Source organism: Phytophthora cinnamomi (genome assembly GCF_018691715.1).
Source record: "Phytophthora cinnamomi strain GKB4 chromosome Unknown Contig120, whole genome shotgun sequence".
Taxonomy (NCBI): Eukaryota; Oomycota; class Peronosporomycetes; order Peronosporales; family Peronosporaceae; genus Phytophthora; species Phytophthora cinnamomi.
Window position 1 is genome coordinate 634,249 of NW_027151053.1, and position 16,005 is coordinate 650,253.

The window sequence follows — 16,005 nt, forward strand, 5'->3', positions numbered from 1 at the left end:
AACTCGCTCTGAAAAAAGAGTGTTATCATCTTCACGGAGGTGGAGTAGCTCGAGTAGTTCGGAATCCTTCGACTATGACATGGACGAAAAGAGTGCCGATATTTTGGTGGAGGAATCGTCGACACGGCACCAACGCGACACTATCGAACAGAATCGACGAGTGTCGACTGCAGGTTCACGACCGTCTGCCCATCAAGTACCAGAAGAGAGCAAGCCCGACTTGGCCGATAACAACGCAGTGGATGATCGGTCAGACATCTCAAGTGAATCCGGTGTTTCTAGTCTCGGGTTTACGGTCCAGCTGAACCTTGCAGCTGGCATTTCTCGGAAGCAGAATCGTGAGCAAGATCAACGAGCAATGTCAAGGCGTAGCATTCCCCAACAAGGACCTCCAACGATTGCATCTGATGATGGACGTGACGATCAGAGCAACGTTTCCGAACGGAGTTTTGCCTCAAGTTCAAGCATTTCGATGGATGCTCATTTCAACTACCTCGTCAACATGACGTCAGCAGTGGGGAAGTCGTTGCCACTGCATCTCCGACTACCTGCTATGATATACGGCAAGAAGGATATGACCAAGCCACCGGCTCCAATTGCTTGGTCAGCATCGTCTGTGTCCTCGGCTGCGAGCGCGGGCGATGTAGATCCAAACGAAGACCTCGAAATACATTCTCATTCTGATAGAAGAAGCATAGCTCGCTCGAGCTCGAGTATGAGCGAGTCTCTCCTGGAAGAGCAGCATATTCCGCCACCCGTGGAGCGAAGTGCGGATCAACAAATTAGTCCCCACCAGCAGTCTCCTGCTTCCAGTTACCAAAGCAAAGCGTCTAGTGCCAGCAGCGACAGTGAGAGGCCAAGACACGTTGGAGACCAACGGGCGATACACTTCACATTCGACGATATGAAAGAAAGGGTATCAAAGCTGCACCCATCTCCACTAGACTGGGTGTCTTCGGCTGCGAGCGCGAGCGACGCGGATCCAAACGAAGACCTCGAAATACATTCTCATTCTGATAGAAGAAGCATAGCTCGCTCGAGCTCGAGTATGAGCGAATCTCTCCTGGAAGAGCAGCATATTCCGCCACCCGTGGAGCGAAGTGCGGTTCAACAAATTAGTCCCCACCAGCAGTCTCCTGCTTCCAGTTGCCAAAGCAAAGCGTCTAGTGCCAGCAGCGACAGCGAGAGGCCAAGACACGTTGGAGACCAACGGGCGATACACTTCACATTCGACGATATGAAAGAAAGGGTGTCAAGACTGCCGCCACCTCCATTAGACTCCCTGAAGATGAACCAGCCTCCAATACCTCTACAGAATCTCAACCGAAGCATAGCAGGATCTGAGTCGTCGTCCGAGTCGAGTTTCCAGGTCTCTGAGCGGAGTGAAGTGCGTCATCGCGAAGGTAGGGAAGAGCAAAAGCTGACATTCGATTTGATAAAAACGGCATCGAGGTTGCCACCTCCTCCAATTGGCTCCTTCGACATGAGCCAACCTCCAGCACCTCTGCAGAATTTCAATCGAAGCACAACAGGCTCTGAGTCGTCCGAGCACGAGGTCTGTGAACAAAGTCAAGTGCGTCGCCGCCCTGACCGACGTCCTTACGAAGGCAAGGAAGAGCGAAAGCTGGGCGATTCTCTCAGCGACAGTGATGCCTCGTCGTCGCTGAGCAGCTTTTCCGTAAGTTCGCGGCGCCAAAGCATGCAGAAAGCTGCGAAGATCGTTATCCCGGTGAAGAAGAATAACAACGATGGCGACAGCGACGATGATCAAGGTGACAAGGAAATATCACTTGCAGAAGCTTTTCAACGACGCCACCCAGGCTTCGGCCGACGCGCCGAAAGTTATCGGGATAAGCTGAAGCGTCAGAGGGGCCGACAACAAAAACCAGAACAGGAGCTCAAGCAGCAACAGAACCAGCATGAATCTGAGTCCAGGCCAGCTGCTACAAAACGCGATAGTGGCGCCACCGCAGAAGGCGCTCGTTCGCGCGGTGCTACCGACCCGCTGCCCCCCGAGAAGCAGCAAATTCTTGATCGCTTGGCTAGAGGCAGCCGCGCCAAGATTTCCAACCGAGAAATGAAGGAGCGCAGTCGCCGACTGTACCACCAACTCCCCGAGGTTGTGGAGCGCAAGCGTCAGGAGGAAGTCATGCGCAGACGACGCGAGCGACTCAATGAGCTGCGCGAGCAGGAAAAGGTGCGTCCGGGCTGCAACCTACCACCCTAGTCTGACAACTAACCACTGGCATCCTTGTGTTTTCTGCTATAACTTGACAGGAGCGACGCCTTCAGCAGAAGCAGCGTCGACAGCAGCACCAGCATCGTTGAGTTTTGTCGCGGCCATCGCCCAAATGCGTATTCGGTAAATTTACTATTTAGAAGCTTCACCGTGGTGTCTCCTGTCTCCATCACTGTGTCTGTCCCCGTTCTGTCTACTTCTTCTTGGGCGGCTTGGCTCCGTCGTCGCTCAAGTCCGGGATGGTCTGGTGCAATGCAGAACCCCACGGAATGAGTTTTTTTTCCGCTGCGATACTGTAAAACTTGGGTGTTAGTTAACCGCTCACCAGGTCGGGCTGCAGCACGGCGTGCATGGCGCTGGAACCCGCGAAGAGCGAGCCCAGCGTCGCGCTGAACAGGACGAAGTACTGCTTGGGTGTCACCTTGGCCATGTGTGCTGCGCCGTTCGTTCACGAGTGATACCGTGCCATGCTCGACTTGTACTATCTCTTGTGATTGGTTAATAATCTCAGCACCCAATCAGATCACCGCAAAACCTGGGGCTGAAGCATTTTTGATGCATTTCTGCACACGCGCAGCAATAGCAAAGTGCTCTACCCGCTCTACCAGCCTGTTCTACCCTACCAGTGGCGAAACATGCTCCGGACCGCAGTGCGCCGCTTCTCCGCCGCGGCGTCCAAGCAGCATCCGCCGTCCGCGCGGCCGAAGAAGCACGGCAAGAAGAAGAACCACTTCGCGACGGCAGGGCTCCCGCTCGTGCTCTTCATTGTGGGCGGATACGTGGCGCTGACGCAGGTAGAGCAGCGTAGAACGGAGATGAGTTACTGCAATAGGGAAGGTGACTGACGTTTTGGATGATGGTGGTGCTGACAGTTCGTCGGCGGCAAATACGAGGCGAGAGACCACCTGGTCAAGAGTCAATCGGAGCACATGTTCAACTTGGAGGAGGAGCACAAGGTGCGGCGGCCGTTTGCAGACGATAACGCGCTGCTATATTGTACTTAGCTGTTAATTTAATGTTTGCTGTGTGGTTGCTGTACTGCAGAGGATGTCCAAGAAGCTGCAGCTCGACGACTTCGAGCTCAAGCCTGTGCCCAAGCCCAAGGACGCGTAGGCGATGTAGATTTTCAACTATTGCATTAGAGAACGCCGACAAGTCTGCTATCAACACTCACGCGACTTTTGCCGAACTGACGCGCAGCAGCAGGCAACCACGCCGAAATCACCGACCCATGCGCTGTTATAAAGCAACCACTGCCGCTCCTGATTTCGTTTTCGTCAAAAATTGCACGATGCAGTTCTTGTTCCCAACGCTGAAGGATGATCCACTGCTGGGTGTCGACCCCTTAATTAAGCAACTCGACGGAGTAACGCGCCTGAAATCTAGCTGTTCAGCCTACGCTTTTATCCGTTATGCTGTCCTCTACAGTATAGCACCAATGTACACTTTACGTCCGCCACGTACCCGATTAAGTCCGCCACAAGTACCTCTCATGATGCATGGCATTTCAGATACACAACAGCCGACACGTAATGGCGTCGTCGCGGTCTCGACGCGCCGCGCCGGAGCCCGTGGCCCGCGAAGACGCGGGTCGCGCGGGCGGCCTGCTCTCCGCCCTCTTGTCTGTGGGCGTCGTGGCCAGCTGCTGCGCGCTCTTCCTGCTGTCCGGGACGCCCGCGGAGCGCAGCAACATCGGCGGCGTGAAGGCCTCGGACTACCTCTCGTACGGGCCCATCGACGTCGTGTACACGTGGGTGAACGGCACGGACCCGCGCTGGAAGCAGGAGAAGGAGTTCTGGCACAAGCACTGGATCGCGTCGCTCACGGGCCAGCCGCTGCCCGTGTGGGGCCAGGAGGCCGACGTGAAGGGCAAGGACGACTCGAACTCGGACAACCGCTTCCGGGACAACGAGGAGCTGCGCTACTCGCTGCGCTCGCTGGAGAAATACGCCCCGTGGGTGCGCCACATCTTCGTGGTGACGGACGGCCAGATCCCGTCGTGGCTCGACATCGAGTCGCCGCGCATCAGCATCGTCAAGCACCGCGACATCTTCGCCAACGAGAGCCACCTGCCCGTCTTCTCGTCCCCGGCCATCGAGTGGAGCCTGGACAACGTCCCGGGCCTGAGCGACATGTTCCTGTACTTCAACGACGACGTGTTCCTCGGCTCGCCCGTGCGGCCCGAGGACTTCGTGAGCCAGGCCGGCGTGCAGAAGGCCTACTTCGCCTGGGAGATCCCGCTCTGCTCCAACCGCTGCTGGGAGTCCAGCCTGGCCAACGGCCGCTGCGACAAGGAGTGCAACGTCACGGCCTGCGACTTCGACATGGGCGACTGCGGGTGCGACGTGAACCCGCTGGACGGGGCCGTGACCTGCGACCAGGAGAAGATCGCCAACATCTTGGAGCACTCGCCCAAACCCCCGAAGATCGCCAACCACTTGTGTCTCGGGACGTGCCATTACTCGTTCCTGGGCAATGGCGTGTGTGACCGCTCGTGCAATATCAGCAACTGCGGCTTTGATGGAGGAGACTGCAGAGTGCAGAAGCCCTACGACAGACACCGCCCGTACGTTCATGATGACGAGGAAGAGGAAGGGATGTCGCCGCTGGTGAAGGATTTGTGGTCGGCGGACGTGGAAGCGAACCACACGTTCGTGCACGTGCCGCTGGATGTGAACGCGACGTACCTGAACCTGACGGAGGCGTTTGGCGTTAATGGGAGCATCTTGAGCGCCGCACACGACAATGAAGAGCTCATTCGCTTCGCCTCGGTCTATGAGACGGAAATGGTGCTGCTGCTCGTGTTTGGCCGCGACTCGGAGGCGCGACCGATGACGAGCAGTGTGCAAATCACAGTTACTGGTGAAGATGCTGAGGGAACTCCCATCCAGCTTGATTTCTCGATGGTAAGAGGAAGAAAGACGATCGAGGCGGCTTCGAGTCCTGCACTGGATGAAGGCATCGAAGAGATTTCTGGTGGCGTGTCTACGTTCCAGAACACGAGTGTCCGGCCGAACCGCATTCGACTGCCTTTCGGTTTCCGACAAGCTACCTTCCGCAATGCCTTCCCAACCAACGATAGAAGAGAGGGCGTGGAGCAGAGCTCAGAAGATTCTGAGGAGGCTCCTTCGGGCTTATCGAAGGAGGAACAAATTGCTGCTCTTGCGGAGAAACTATCTGCAAAGGTGCCGGTTGTTGAGATCTTCTTGCCTTTCAATGTTACTGGAAAGAAGCTCGAGGATGGAGATATTCTAAATCTCGGTTGGCGGCTGGACCTAACGCTCCACAACGACGAAAAGGATATCGACTGGAGTGACCATGATGTTTGCCAACTGCACGTTCCAAAGAAGAAACCGGTGGAGCCAGCAGCTGAGACCGAAACAAAAGATAACGTCAACAGCCAAGGTTCTTCGAGTGGAGAAACAATTGCTGAGGACGGCGCAGATTCTACTGAGAAGGCAACTGTCGAGGCGGCCAGCAACGAACAGGATAATGTGCAAGATAAGATTCAGAACACTGAAAGCACGAAGGCTGAAGATGCTGAAGAGGACACCGGAGTCACCAAGTGCCGTCTTGCAGAAAATAACCGCGGCATTATCGTTACCGTGCGTGTTCTGACGAATCACGCCCACACGGTGTTTTCGGCTGCTGGAGCCCTTGACGAGGAAGAAGAGAGCGAGGCTGGAGCCCCCGCAACACCCCAGGCAAGCAGCCCACCTGCGAAGGACGATGAGTCTGGTATTGATAGCATCGAAGTGAACAAGCTGATGGCGGAGTGGAGAACAAGTCCGCAGGTGACTGACGGCCAAGTCTGCTTCTACGACTCGGACCGTTCCGATCCATGGCGATACCGTTATTGCTTCGCTCTAGCCTTGGGCCACTACCACTCGAGAGAGGTGGAGGTGGTGCACAAGCCGACTCTTTGGGCGTTGCTGCATCCGCCTAAGCCGAAGGTCGTCTACACCCCATACATGGGAGACCATCCGGCACTGCTTGAACTGCTTGACCGCTGCATTGATACATCGAGACGGCTAATTGGAATTCGGCCACGGATTTGTTACCCGAATGAAGCCCCAGTCCCACGCCCCCCGGTCAAGGAAGATGTTGACGAGAAGGCGAAGAAGGAGGAAGAGGGTCGTCGACTGGCTTGTGAAGCCCAGAAACGGCGATTGGCTCAGCGCAAGGAGCGCGAAAAGGAGGAGCTGGAAGCTCAAGCGCGTGGGGGGATTCTGGGCAAGCTCAGTCGTTTCTTCACAAACGTTAAATCCACCGTGGGGCTTGGACATGTAGTCCCAACGAATGAAACTCTGGATGACATCAAGTATGCAGACGTGTGTGGACCTGCCGAGGAAGAGAAGGAGAAGCCTCCGGTGACACTGAAGAGTGCACAGGCTCACCTGTCAAAGGACACGTTCGGTGATTCGTTGCGTTTCGTGAATAAACTGTACAACCGCGCATTTGGCAAGCCCAAGACTACGGATCGACGTCGTGTGCCGTCGCACATGCCGTTCTTGCTGCAGAAGTCGATTATTCGTGAGATCAAGGATCACTGGGCAAAGGAGGTGCAAGATACGTCGACCCACCGCTTCCGACACCCAGAAGACATGCAGTTCAGTTTTTCTTACTTCCACTACTTGATCAACCGCGCGAAAATCCACCCGCACACGCTGGAAGAGATCTGGCGCGAGTATCTGGACGCAAACCGCAATGGCATTCTGGATGAGAACGAGGTTCTGACGGCTGCGAGTCTTGCTCATGGTGATGCGCCGCCGGAGGATTTCGTTAAAGAAGTCCGCGAGTGTGTGCAGCCTGAGAAGCGCGAGAAGGTGCGTGAGATCCCGACGGCTGAGGGCACGCTGCGCCTGAGCGAGACGTTGACGCCCTACATTACGCTGGAGAACCTCGAGCGATGCCCCTCGGTGCGAGACGCCCTGGTGAAGAATGTTCGGTACGAGACGAAGGTGGAGCTCATGCCGGAGACGGAGGTGACGTTCCACATGTTGAGCGACAACTACAACTTCGCGTGGAAGCAGATGATGGGCACGCGTGCTCGCCGCACCAAGTTCGTGTGCATCAACGACGACATGAAGTTCCCGTCGACGGCGGTGAGTCAGATCCTGCACGAGCTGTTCCTGTCCATTTGGCCCAAGCGCTCGCAGTTCGAGCTGCCGTACCACCTCAAGAACCGCTACGCTCACATCGACGAGTACAACGCCGCTCAAGAACGCCGCCAGATCGCTGCTGGCATCGCCGTCGTGATCCTGCTGCTGATCGCGTTTGTGTTCCGTGCTGAGCTCCGCGCGCTGTTCGGCTTCCAGGACATCGCTCGGGCGCGCGCGGCGTCGGCCTCGCAGCTTACACACGACTTCCAGCAAGCACAGGACGAGGAGGACGGTGACGAAACCCCCAAGGCGAACGAAGCCAACGGCGCGTTGCCAACGCCGAGCTCACCAAAGAACAAACGACGCACGCGGAAGGCGTCGGCCTAGAGAAACACAGCACAACACGAAATGAATGCAATGGAAAATGCATCAGCACACTTCCGAGTCGAGATGGCATGTTTGTGGCGTTTTATGCTGTTGGTGCGGAATAATGTAAGCAAGGAAGCGCTGGCAGCTTGTTCTCCTCTGCGGTCAGAGAGCCGTAGCTCGTGTCGGTCCCCGAGCGTCCCGTAGATCTTGCTAACAAACAGCACAGGCGAGCGACGGACGTCCACCTCACCTGTGCAGTCCCTCACGTCTCCAAGTCCACGCAGCAGGAACTCCTACATCGAGTCGAGGGCGTCCACCAAACAGCAGGAAAATCGGTCGATACGCAGAATACGCAGTGCCGGCGGGCGGCGAGACAAGCAGGAGAGGCCTCCGTCCTGGCGCCGCGTCCCCCTTGGCGCTCGTGTCTTCCCGACGCTCCGCCGCCAGCCCATAGAATAATGAATAGTAGCTCTGTGCCTGGGTTGTCTATGCAGCGGCCTAGTACACGTCGGGCGGCTGCTGCTGGTGGCCCAGGCCGGCGCTCGTGCTGGTCTGCAGGTGCACGCGCAGCGTGTAGTTGGCCTGCTCGAGGCGCTTCATGTGCTCGGCGGCCTGCGTGGCCAGCAGCTTGAGCGCGTCGTTCTCGCGCGCCACGTCCTCCTTCTGCTGGTTCTGGATGGCCACGGCGCGCTTCAGCAGCTTGTTCTCGCCCTGCAGGCGGGCCACGTCGCCGGCCTGCTGGGCCGCGCGCTGCTGCGCGAGCTGCAGCTCCTGGCCGAGCCGCTGGAAGTCGGCCTCCTTGCGCAGCAGCAGCTGCTCGTACTCGGCGCGTATCCGCGCCATCTCGGCCTGCTTCACCTGCTCGAAGTACTCCACGTGGCGCTGGCTGTACTTGGCCACGTCGGCCTCGTCCGCGCCGTCGTCCGCGCCGCCGCCGGGCTCGCCCACGCGGCGCTGGCGCTTCTTGCGCGACAGCTCGAACGACTCGCCCAGGCGCGAGCGCTTCTTGAGGCCCTCGGGGTACACTGCTGCAGGGGGGAGGGAGGAGGGGGATACACGTTAGAACGGGGGCGTGGAGGGCAGGGGGGAGGGGAGGGGGGGGATTCTACCTGGGGAGGCCGCGATGGACGCCATGGCTTCGGAGCTTCACGGGAGGTTTTGAAAGTGGCGGAAGAAGCGGCGGGCCGGAGGTTTAAAGCCAGAGGAGACGGGAGGTAGAGAAAAAACCGATACAGACGATCCCCTCGGGAGGAATCCCGAGGTGGAAAAACCTCACAACAGGCATACAAACGGGGACGCACTCCTTAATTGTCATAAGAATCACTATATGACGTTTATGGGGTGCTTAACTATGGCAAAATCTCATTTTATGTAGATGTCCCCGATTTCCCCTTCGATTTTTCTTGTAATACTCACTATATTATTTAAAACGGGCTAGTATGACATGCTGCAGCATCCGATCAAGTACTTAGGAGGTTGTCGACCACAAGAAGCCCTCTGCAGACATGGGTGAACGTCATCAGGGCCAAATTCCAGTTTGAACCGCAACGTCCTTGCTCAGAATCCGTACTACGTTGTAGAACTTACACAGTCAAGGTTTACCACCATATACTTTATCGGTGGGCTCGCCCATCACACTTCACTGTGTTGGAGTGAATATTAATTGCTCCCGCATGGACATCGCGATGACTCCACACCCCATGACAGGGATACCCTCATCTACGAATAAAAAGTGGGTTTCAGACGCCATGACTACGGAAGGGTTGTTCTGTATCGGTTTTTTCTTTTTCGCGATCGGATGTTTTTAGGGGGTTGTAATCGGTCGTGCGTTTAGGACTGCAACTTTCTGCCGAGGTGTTTTGTAAACGAACCGAGGAAGAGAGAGCGTTCATTCACTGGTTTTTTGAAGTCAGGTTTGTGTTGGAGCGACATGGAGATGCGAGTTGTGGGCACTGCTTGGGTTCACTGGTCCCGTGATTGATTTTTGGCCACCTCAGCATGGACCATTTCGACATGGAAAGTAGCACATATAGAGGATGCTTAAACTCTCAACATGCAGTACGGCTCTCGAAGACTTGAACTTCGGTATCCTGGCGGTTGACTGGAAGTTTCAGGTTCACACAGTGTCGCAGTGCTGTTGTTGCTGTTACCGGTTGCGGCTATAGCCTCTGTGGACTGATTAATGGCATCCTTTCGCTTCCATTTTGCCGCGAAGTTTTGCGCGTCCTGAACCACAGATACCCTGAGTGGCAATGGTGGTATCAGGACCTCGCAGAAATGTCTGGATCGCCTCACATTCCGAAACTCAGCGCGGGGCATCTAAACGGTTTGTCTTGTGTGCGAAAATCTTGATTCTCAGCCACTGGATCCTCATACCAACAAGACATGCAAGAACATCAAATTTGTCACCATCCCCCTCAGAGCTTCCACATTCTGCATCAATGATTTCACGGTAGGTCCTAGCAAGCCCGGATCTACTTTCTTAAACACGGTTGACACAGTATCGAAAAGACCATTGATGTTGGCATTGATGACCCGCTTCCAAACTACTTCTTCGTATTTGCATAAGATCCGGTGAACTCAGCAACTTCTCGTTCGTCCTCACCGAAGCTTTATCAACGACGAATTACAGCAGGGCGTTTTGAGCCACCCCAACGCCCAGCCCACCTAGCACTCGTAGGGGGAATACAACGCCACCATATTCATCCGTTTTTCCTATCGCACTGCGCACTATTTGGCTGGTATATTCCCATTCGAGCGATAATCGCAACGATGGAGTTGGCAAGGGGGTCCTTCCCCTTCGTCTTGGCGAAAAAATAGTGAAGAACAATTCCAGAAGAGCCGAGTCACCAACTTCTATGAGCAATTCGCACAGGGTCTGGTAAAAAACAGCGAACAGTAAGAGGTGGAAACACCGAATGATAAATTATATATCATGGATTTGCAAATTGCCAACATTTTCCTTAGCTTCACGTATCTCGGGGAGCGAGTTGTAAAACAAAACATGGATCTCAGTCTGCTCATTAATGTCTCCCTAATGTCGTGCACGACCTGCGTTTTTGTTTTTATCGGTCAGAACGTCCAACTTCTGCTCAATGGTGCCCAGTATATCCAATCTGCTCTCTAGCATATCAAGGCGCGCTACAATCTCCAGCATGTGAGGAAGACCGTCTCTACGTTGTGCTTCGTAGTTTGTCAGAGAGCGGTCGCTGTCATAAATCGATGATAGTTCGGTTGATCGAAAGCTGTCTTCTTTCATCGTGTCTCTCGAGTAAGCGGTAGTGATCTGGGTTCCTTCCTCCTGTACAATATGAGACGATTTGTGTTGATGCTCGACCACCAGGTACTCCAATATGGCCTCACATTCTTCCTCGCGCGCCATAGGAAAGAGCTCCTTGAGGTAAGAGACTGTAAGCAGGGCATGCATGGTCTCAGTATCCTTGAGCTGCTCCAGCGCTTCACACAAAACAAGTGGTCGTATTCGTCCCCAGAACACAACGTGATGGCGGCAATTTCGACTACGGCAACATCGAAACCATAACACGTCGTGCACCCTCGCTAGACATTGTCGAACAACGTTATTTGCTACTCGGCGAAAGTGCCAGCAGTTGTTTTGGTCTTTCAAGTTTTTTTCGTCCCCGTAAGCATCCACCACAATTGCAAGCACGAGATTTAACAACACGAACGTTTCCATCCCCATGAAAACCCAGTAATAGGCAACAGAGTAGTCAATATCCTTGAGACAGTCAAAATCAAAGTCGCCATATATCATGCTGGCGCAGCTCTTCATGGAATTGAGAAACGTCGAAAACTCCTCCACGCTGTACCCGAAAAGTACTGTACCTGCGATTGCGAATGCTACGAAGGCCACAACAAATATGACGGCGAAGGCCCTGAACGATCGAAAAGCACTCTTCATTGTTCGTGTCAAAATACTCAAGCCAACGTGGTGGCGAAACGTGTTGAGGATTCGAAGCCCGAGGATCAGAATTGCAGCAGCGGCGACCAGACGAAGCAGCACAGTAAGGTTGGTAACTCGGCGCAACGATTTACTCACACACGCAAGATCGTTTCTTGTCTCTTCGTCAGATTGACCCCCTTGTCCTAACGCGATGAGCTTCTGCTGGAAAGCGAAATCCATTGTAGCACGCTGCGTGATAAGCACTACAACGTAAAAACATACTACCATCGGCCCTCTGAAAAAGTCGACCACGAACCAGATGTCTGGAAATACTCGCGCTTTGATATTCGCAAGTGGCTTGGCAACCATTTTCCAATCGTCAGTGGCTGTGCCTCCTTTCGTTTTCGCGGACATGTATGCTCTAACATACGATACCACGTTGAAAATGAAAACCAGTGGAGAGAACCATAAAACCGCGAGAGCATCTACCACAATCGGAGTCACCGACGAAAACTGGTTCAATGGCGCTGATGTGGTAGACGCACTAGGCTTAACATAGCCACCAGCATTGAAGTCAAACAGCAACCTCGTGACAGCATATCCACGGAGCTCGCCGTTCACAGTAATAATCTCGATGGTCAGTCGCTGTGTTGATAAATCGAGCCAAGCTCCACTTCTTTCTTGGCATTAAGTATTGCAAGCGCGTAAGAGGCATTCGTGTCCAAGCCGATGAGCAGATTATCCGTCGTCGTTCTTGAAGAATCGTAGCAGCTTGAGTATATATTGGTGAGGAATGCTGGGGTGTCACACGGTGTTTCCTCCATACTGGTCACTTCGAAGTGAACAGCACCAAGCACCTTGTTGAAGGCTGCGATGCGGCCCTTCTGTTGCTCGGACAATGTATCTCCGTTGTAGTCGGTGGACACGAAAATCTGCGGGATGAAAATATCGTTCAACCAGTTGAAGATGTCGGGGATGGTCTCAATTTCGAAAAACGAATTGTCCGTAGAGCTGTCACCGCCTGACGTTGAAAGAGCCGCAGAAATCCCGTGGTGTTGGTAATGCATTCTCGAGGTCGGGATGTGAAGGAACATCACAATGGCGAAGAAGACGAAGGAAATGATGGAGAAGATGATCTTCTTCATGTCTGTCGCGTGCTTGTCGTCGTGCCAAAGAACGTCGAAGGCCATTTCAAGCGTTATCGGGGTGCTTCTTGGTCTGTCGACTTCGCTTGAGGGGCCCCCTTCCCCATGCTCACTGGAACAGCATGGGTCGTTCACGACCGGCATCTCCATGTACATATCTTCTAGCATCACCATAGGTGCTATTACTTGAGATCCAAGATCCAACAGATGAGGTACTAAAGAAAATCTTGATAGAATGTCGGCACTTGAGTTTAGAGAGAGAGAAATGCAGAGTGGAGTTCTCACCCAAGCCGACCATAGCTAAGATACGAGTACATGGACAGGTAGTCAACTGCTAGGAGGGTGTTGTTCTAAATGAGCTTCATTCAAACAAAAACATGCTGTAGGCAATCCAAGTGAGAGATCGTACCTCCTATGATACTATCCGTTGAACGGGGGCTGGCTAGTTATACTGTTCTCGTTGCACGCAGCAGCACTGCTTGTCCTCAACCTGTGCAAAGTGCTCGTACATAATCGGTAGGTCGTCACGAGATATTTTGCGTTCCAGCATGATCCATATCGTTTGGAACTTGGAGGCAGCAAGTGATGCCCTCGCGAAGGCCGTCTCCGTCTGCGCTTTCGCCAGCTTAGCCTTATGGACCTGCTGCTCAGTCTGATGCTTCTTCTTTTTCATGCGATGCTTCTCCTTCTCCATCTCGATACGCTGCTTGCCCAGCTGCAGTTTTTCGCGCTACAAAGCCAACCGGTCGCCATCTCCGCCTTGCTGGTGCTGGCTGCTGGGTAACGTGAAGGACACGTGGAACGGTGACGGATCGTTGTTCGTCCTGCTGCGCTTCGCCGAAGGCAAATTGGAAGCATCTTCATTGCGAGTAGTCCTCGCCATCTTGAATCGAAGTATGACAAGAATGCATTATAGAGCGAGTCAAGCGTGGAGTTCCTAAATGTTGTCGAAGACAATTCTCAAACTCGAGTGTTTTCCCTATCGTGTACTCGCATCATTGGCCGAGCAAGATAATAAGAAGCCACTTACCAAATCGAGGTTCTAGGATAGCGTTTTTTTGCATGTTCTAGTTGAAGTGGTACTGTAGTTTTAAGGCAAATGGCTCCAACGCTAAGCATGGCCGTTCGTTCAGGTAAAGACACTCATCCTCAGCATGCCCGCAGCGCTAGAAGAATCGCCTCGGTGACTGCAGCTTCAGCTACGAACGAACAAGCCAGAATCGATGATTGGCCAAAGCAGGTCTTCCTATCCGCTTTGCTATCATGGTGGTGACATGTGGCCTACTCGGCTGTTTAGTTGTACGTTTCGCGCCGCCGTTGAGCTCTACCCCACCCGAACACGTACACGATGGCGCTCGAGCGCGCCTGTTCCCCCTCCGAGCGTTTGCCTCGGCTCAACTTGGACGAACACATCGAGCCGACCGTCAACTCTTCCGCTCGGAATGGTGCCACGTCAGACACACAGGACACGACCAAGACCCAGGCGCAATCATCTCCAAAGCAGCTCGACGAGAAACTTCATGTCCAGGAAGAACCAGTGGACAACCGAGAGCTGTCCAAAGGTCGACAGTTCCTGAACTGGGTGCAGCACCTGCGCGACACCTTCGGTACTGCGTTTCTGGTGCTGATCACCGTCGTGTACGTGGTGCAAGGCTTCTCGAGCTTCACGGCGCTGGCCGTCAACTATTTCTTCAAGGACCATTTGCACCTGCGGCCGACCGAGTCGCAGTTGTTACAGATGCTGATCAAGGTGCCGTGGAGAGTCAAGCCTGTGTATGGCATTCTCTCGGACAGTTTGCCGCTCTTCGGCTACCACCGCAAGTCCTACATGATGCTGTGTAGTGTCTTACAAACGGCCGCTACACTTACTATGGCGGTGCCGGATCTGGTCACGACGCCAGCGATTGCAGTGTTAATGCTCATGCTGCAAAGCTTGTCGGTAGCTGTTATCGATGTGGTCATCGATGCTCGAGTTGTGGAGATCTCGAGACTGGACCCGATCAACGGCCCAAATGATCTCCAGTCCTTGTCGTGGATAGCAACATCGTTGGGTGGCATGCTCGGTGCCTTCCTGTCTGGGCCCGCGACGGACGATCTAGGCGTGCGTGGGGTTTTCTTGGCTGCCGCCTTGGGTCCGGTTACTACGTTGCTGTTCTCCATGACCATGGAGGAATCCAAGAGCACGCTGAGCAAGCGCGACTTCGTATCTTCAGCGTCCAAGCAGCTTCGACAGCTCAAAACTGCCATTTGTACTCCCGTGGTCTGGATGTGTGCGCTGTGGGTGTTTATCTCGCACGCCATCAGTCCTGCGTACACGCAGGTTCTGTTTTTCTTCGCGACGGATGTGCTGCACTTCACACCGGAGTTTTTGGGAACCGTGGCGGCCATCGGCTTCATTTTCCTGATGGTCGGGACGATGATGTACAACATGTTCTTCACCAACGTGTCGTTCCGGCGGATCTTCATGGCCGCGCAGCTCTGTCTCGCTCTTATCTCGCTGGTAGACGTCGTGTTGGTGACTCGGACCAACCTGAAGCTTGGTATTCCGGACAAGGCTTTCGTGCTGGGTGACCACGTGGTCGCAGACGTTATTGGCCGTCTGAAAACGATGCCGATCATGGTTCTGTGCGCCAAACTGTGCCCCAGGGGAATCGAGGGCACGCTGTTTGCACTGCTGATGTCCATTTCCAATCTTTCCTACAGTGTGAGCGAGTTTTGGGGCGCATTTGTGTGTGACTGGATGGGCATCACCCAAGACAAGTACGAGATGTTGTGGCTGGCAATTGTAATCCGCAGCGTGCTCAAGGTCGTGCCGATCTTCTTCCTCTTCCTGATCCCATCCACGGATCCTCAAGAGATTATCGACAAGCTGGACTTCAGCACGCCAGCTCATACTGAGCAGGAGGATGACGATGATGATGAACACTCCGGCACAATTCGAGAAGATCACGCCGTGGACACTTGCTCGCCGTCAGAGCAAGTTGTGTTGAAGGGCACCGCCGGCACTGTCGTTTAACCTGTTGATTTGGTGCACCCCAGGCACTATATAAAATATCGATTCACCGCAGGGACTTAGCACCATGAGAGTAGATACTTGGCGGGACACCATAGTCAAATTCGGTAATTGCATGTACATGTAATGGCATTCTTCTGCAAATTCTACTTTATCACGCCTATATTCACGCCGGTAAGTGTCCAACAATGTTTTGGAGAGTGTTCATGATCAATGGACTTCGTCAAGAGAGCAGG

The 16,005-nt window shown here is 54.1% G+C and overlaps 7 protein-coding genes across 9 annotated transcripts; 4 read left to right on the top strand and 3 right to left on the bottom strand.

The window, feature by feature from the left end:
• Positions 1-1,699: 1,699 nt before the first annotated feature.
• Positions 1,700-2,328, top strand: IUM83_09021 (uncharacterized protein; the record flags this gene model as incomplete). The annotated part of the gene is made up of 2 exons (XM_067933433.1): positions 1,700-2,197; positions 2,278-2,328. 2 exons carry the CDS (start codon positions 1,700-1,702, stop codon positions 2,326-2,328), a joined length of 549 nt encoding a protein of 182 aa, XP_067780957.1.
• Positions 2,329-2,874: 546 nt separating this feature from the next.
• Positions 2,875-3,352, top strand: IUM83_09022 (cytochrome c oxidase assembly protein cox16; the record flags this gene model as incomplete). The annotated part of the gene is made up of 3 exons (XM_067933434.1): positions 2,875-3,033; positions 3,112-3,195; positions 3,284-3,352. 3 exons carry the CDS (start codon positions 2,875-2,877, stop codon positions 3,350-3,352), a joined length of 312 nt encoding a protein of 103 aa, XP_067781130.1.
• Positions 3,353-3,771: 419 nt separating this feature from the next.
• Positions 3,772-7,728, top strand: IUM83_09023 (the record flags this gene model as incomplete). Of its 2 annotated transcripts, none has more annotated exons than XM_067933435.1 (1): positions 3,772-7,728. In XM_067933435.1, one exon carries the CDS (start codon positions 3,772-3,774, stop codon positions 7,726-7,728), a length of 3,957 nt encoding a protein of 1,318 aa, XP_067781002.1. The 2 variants fall into 2 exon arrangements, with proteins under 2 accessions (XP_067781002.1, XP_067781003.1); XM_067933436.1 differs by having other exon boundaries at positions 4,906-7,728.
• A 480-nt stretch (positions 7,729-8,208) lies between these two features.
• On the bottom strand, positions 8,209-8,844 carry IUM83_09024 (uncharacterized protein; the record flags this gene model as incomplete). 2 transcript variants are annotated; one of them, XM_067933438.1, is made up of 2 exons in its annotated part: positions 8,209-8,735; positions 8,820-8,844. In XM_067933438.1, 2 exons carry the CDS (start codon positions 8,842-8,844, stop codon positions 8,209-8,211), a joined length of 552 nt encoding a protein of 183 aa, XP_067780959.1. The 2 variants fall into 2 exon arrangements, with proteins under 2 accessions (XP_067780959.1, XP_067780958.1); XM_067933437.1 differs by having other exon boundaries at positions 8,209-8,738.
• Positions 8,845-12,249: 3,405 nt separating this feature from the next.
• On the bottom strand, positions 12,250-12,756 carry IUM83_09025 (uncharacterized protein; the record flags this gene model as incomplete). The annotated part of the gene is made up of 1 exon (XM_067933439.1): positions 12,250-12,756. One exon carries the CDS (start codon positions 12,754-12,756, stop codon positions 12,250-12,252), a length of 507 nt encoding a protein of 168 aa, XP_067781145.1.
• Positions 12,757-13,198: 442 nt separating this feature from the next.
• Positions 13,199-13,450, bottom strand: IUM83_09026 (uncharacterized protein; the record flags this gene model as incomplete). Its single annotated transcript, XM_067933440.1, has 1 exon — positions 13,199-13,450. The coding sequence occupies one exon, from the start codon at positions 13,448-13,450 to the stop codon at positions 13,199-13,201; it is 252 nt and encodes an 83-aa protein (XP_067781005.1).
• Positions 13,451-14,104: 654 nt separating this feature from the next.
• Positions 14,105-15,772, top strand: IUM83_09027 (Folate-Biopterin Transporter (FBT) Family; the record flags this gene model as incomplete). Its single annotated transcript, XM_067933441.1, has 2 exons — positions 14,105-14,179; positions 14,234-15,772. 2 exons carry the CDS (start codon positions 14,105-14,107, stop codon positions 15,770-15,772), a joined length of 1,614 nt encoding a protein of 537 aa, XP_067781004.1.
• Between the last annotated feature and the right edge of the window lie 233 nt (positions 15,773-16,005).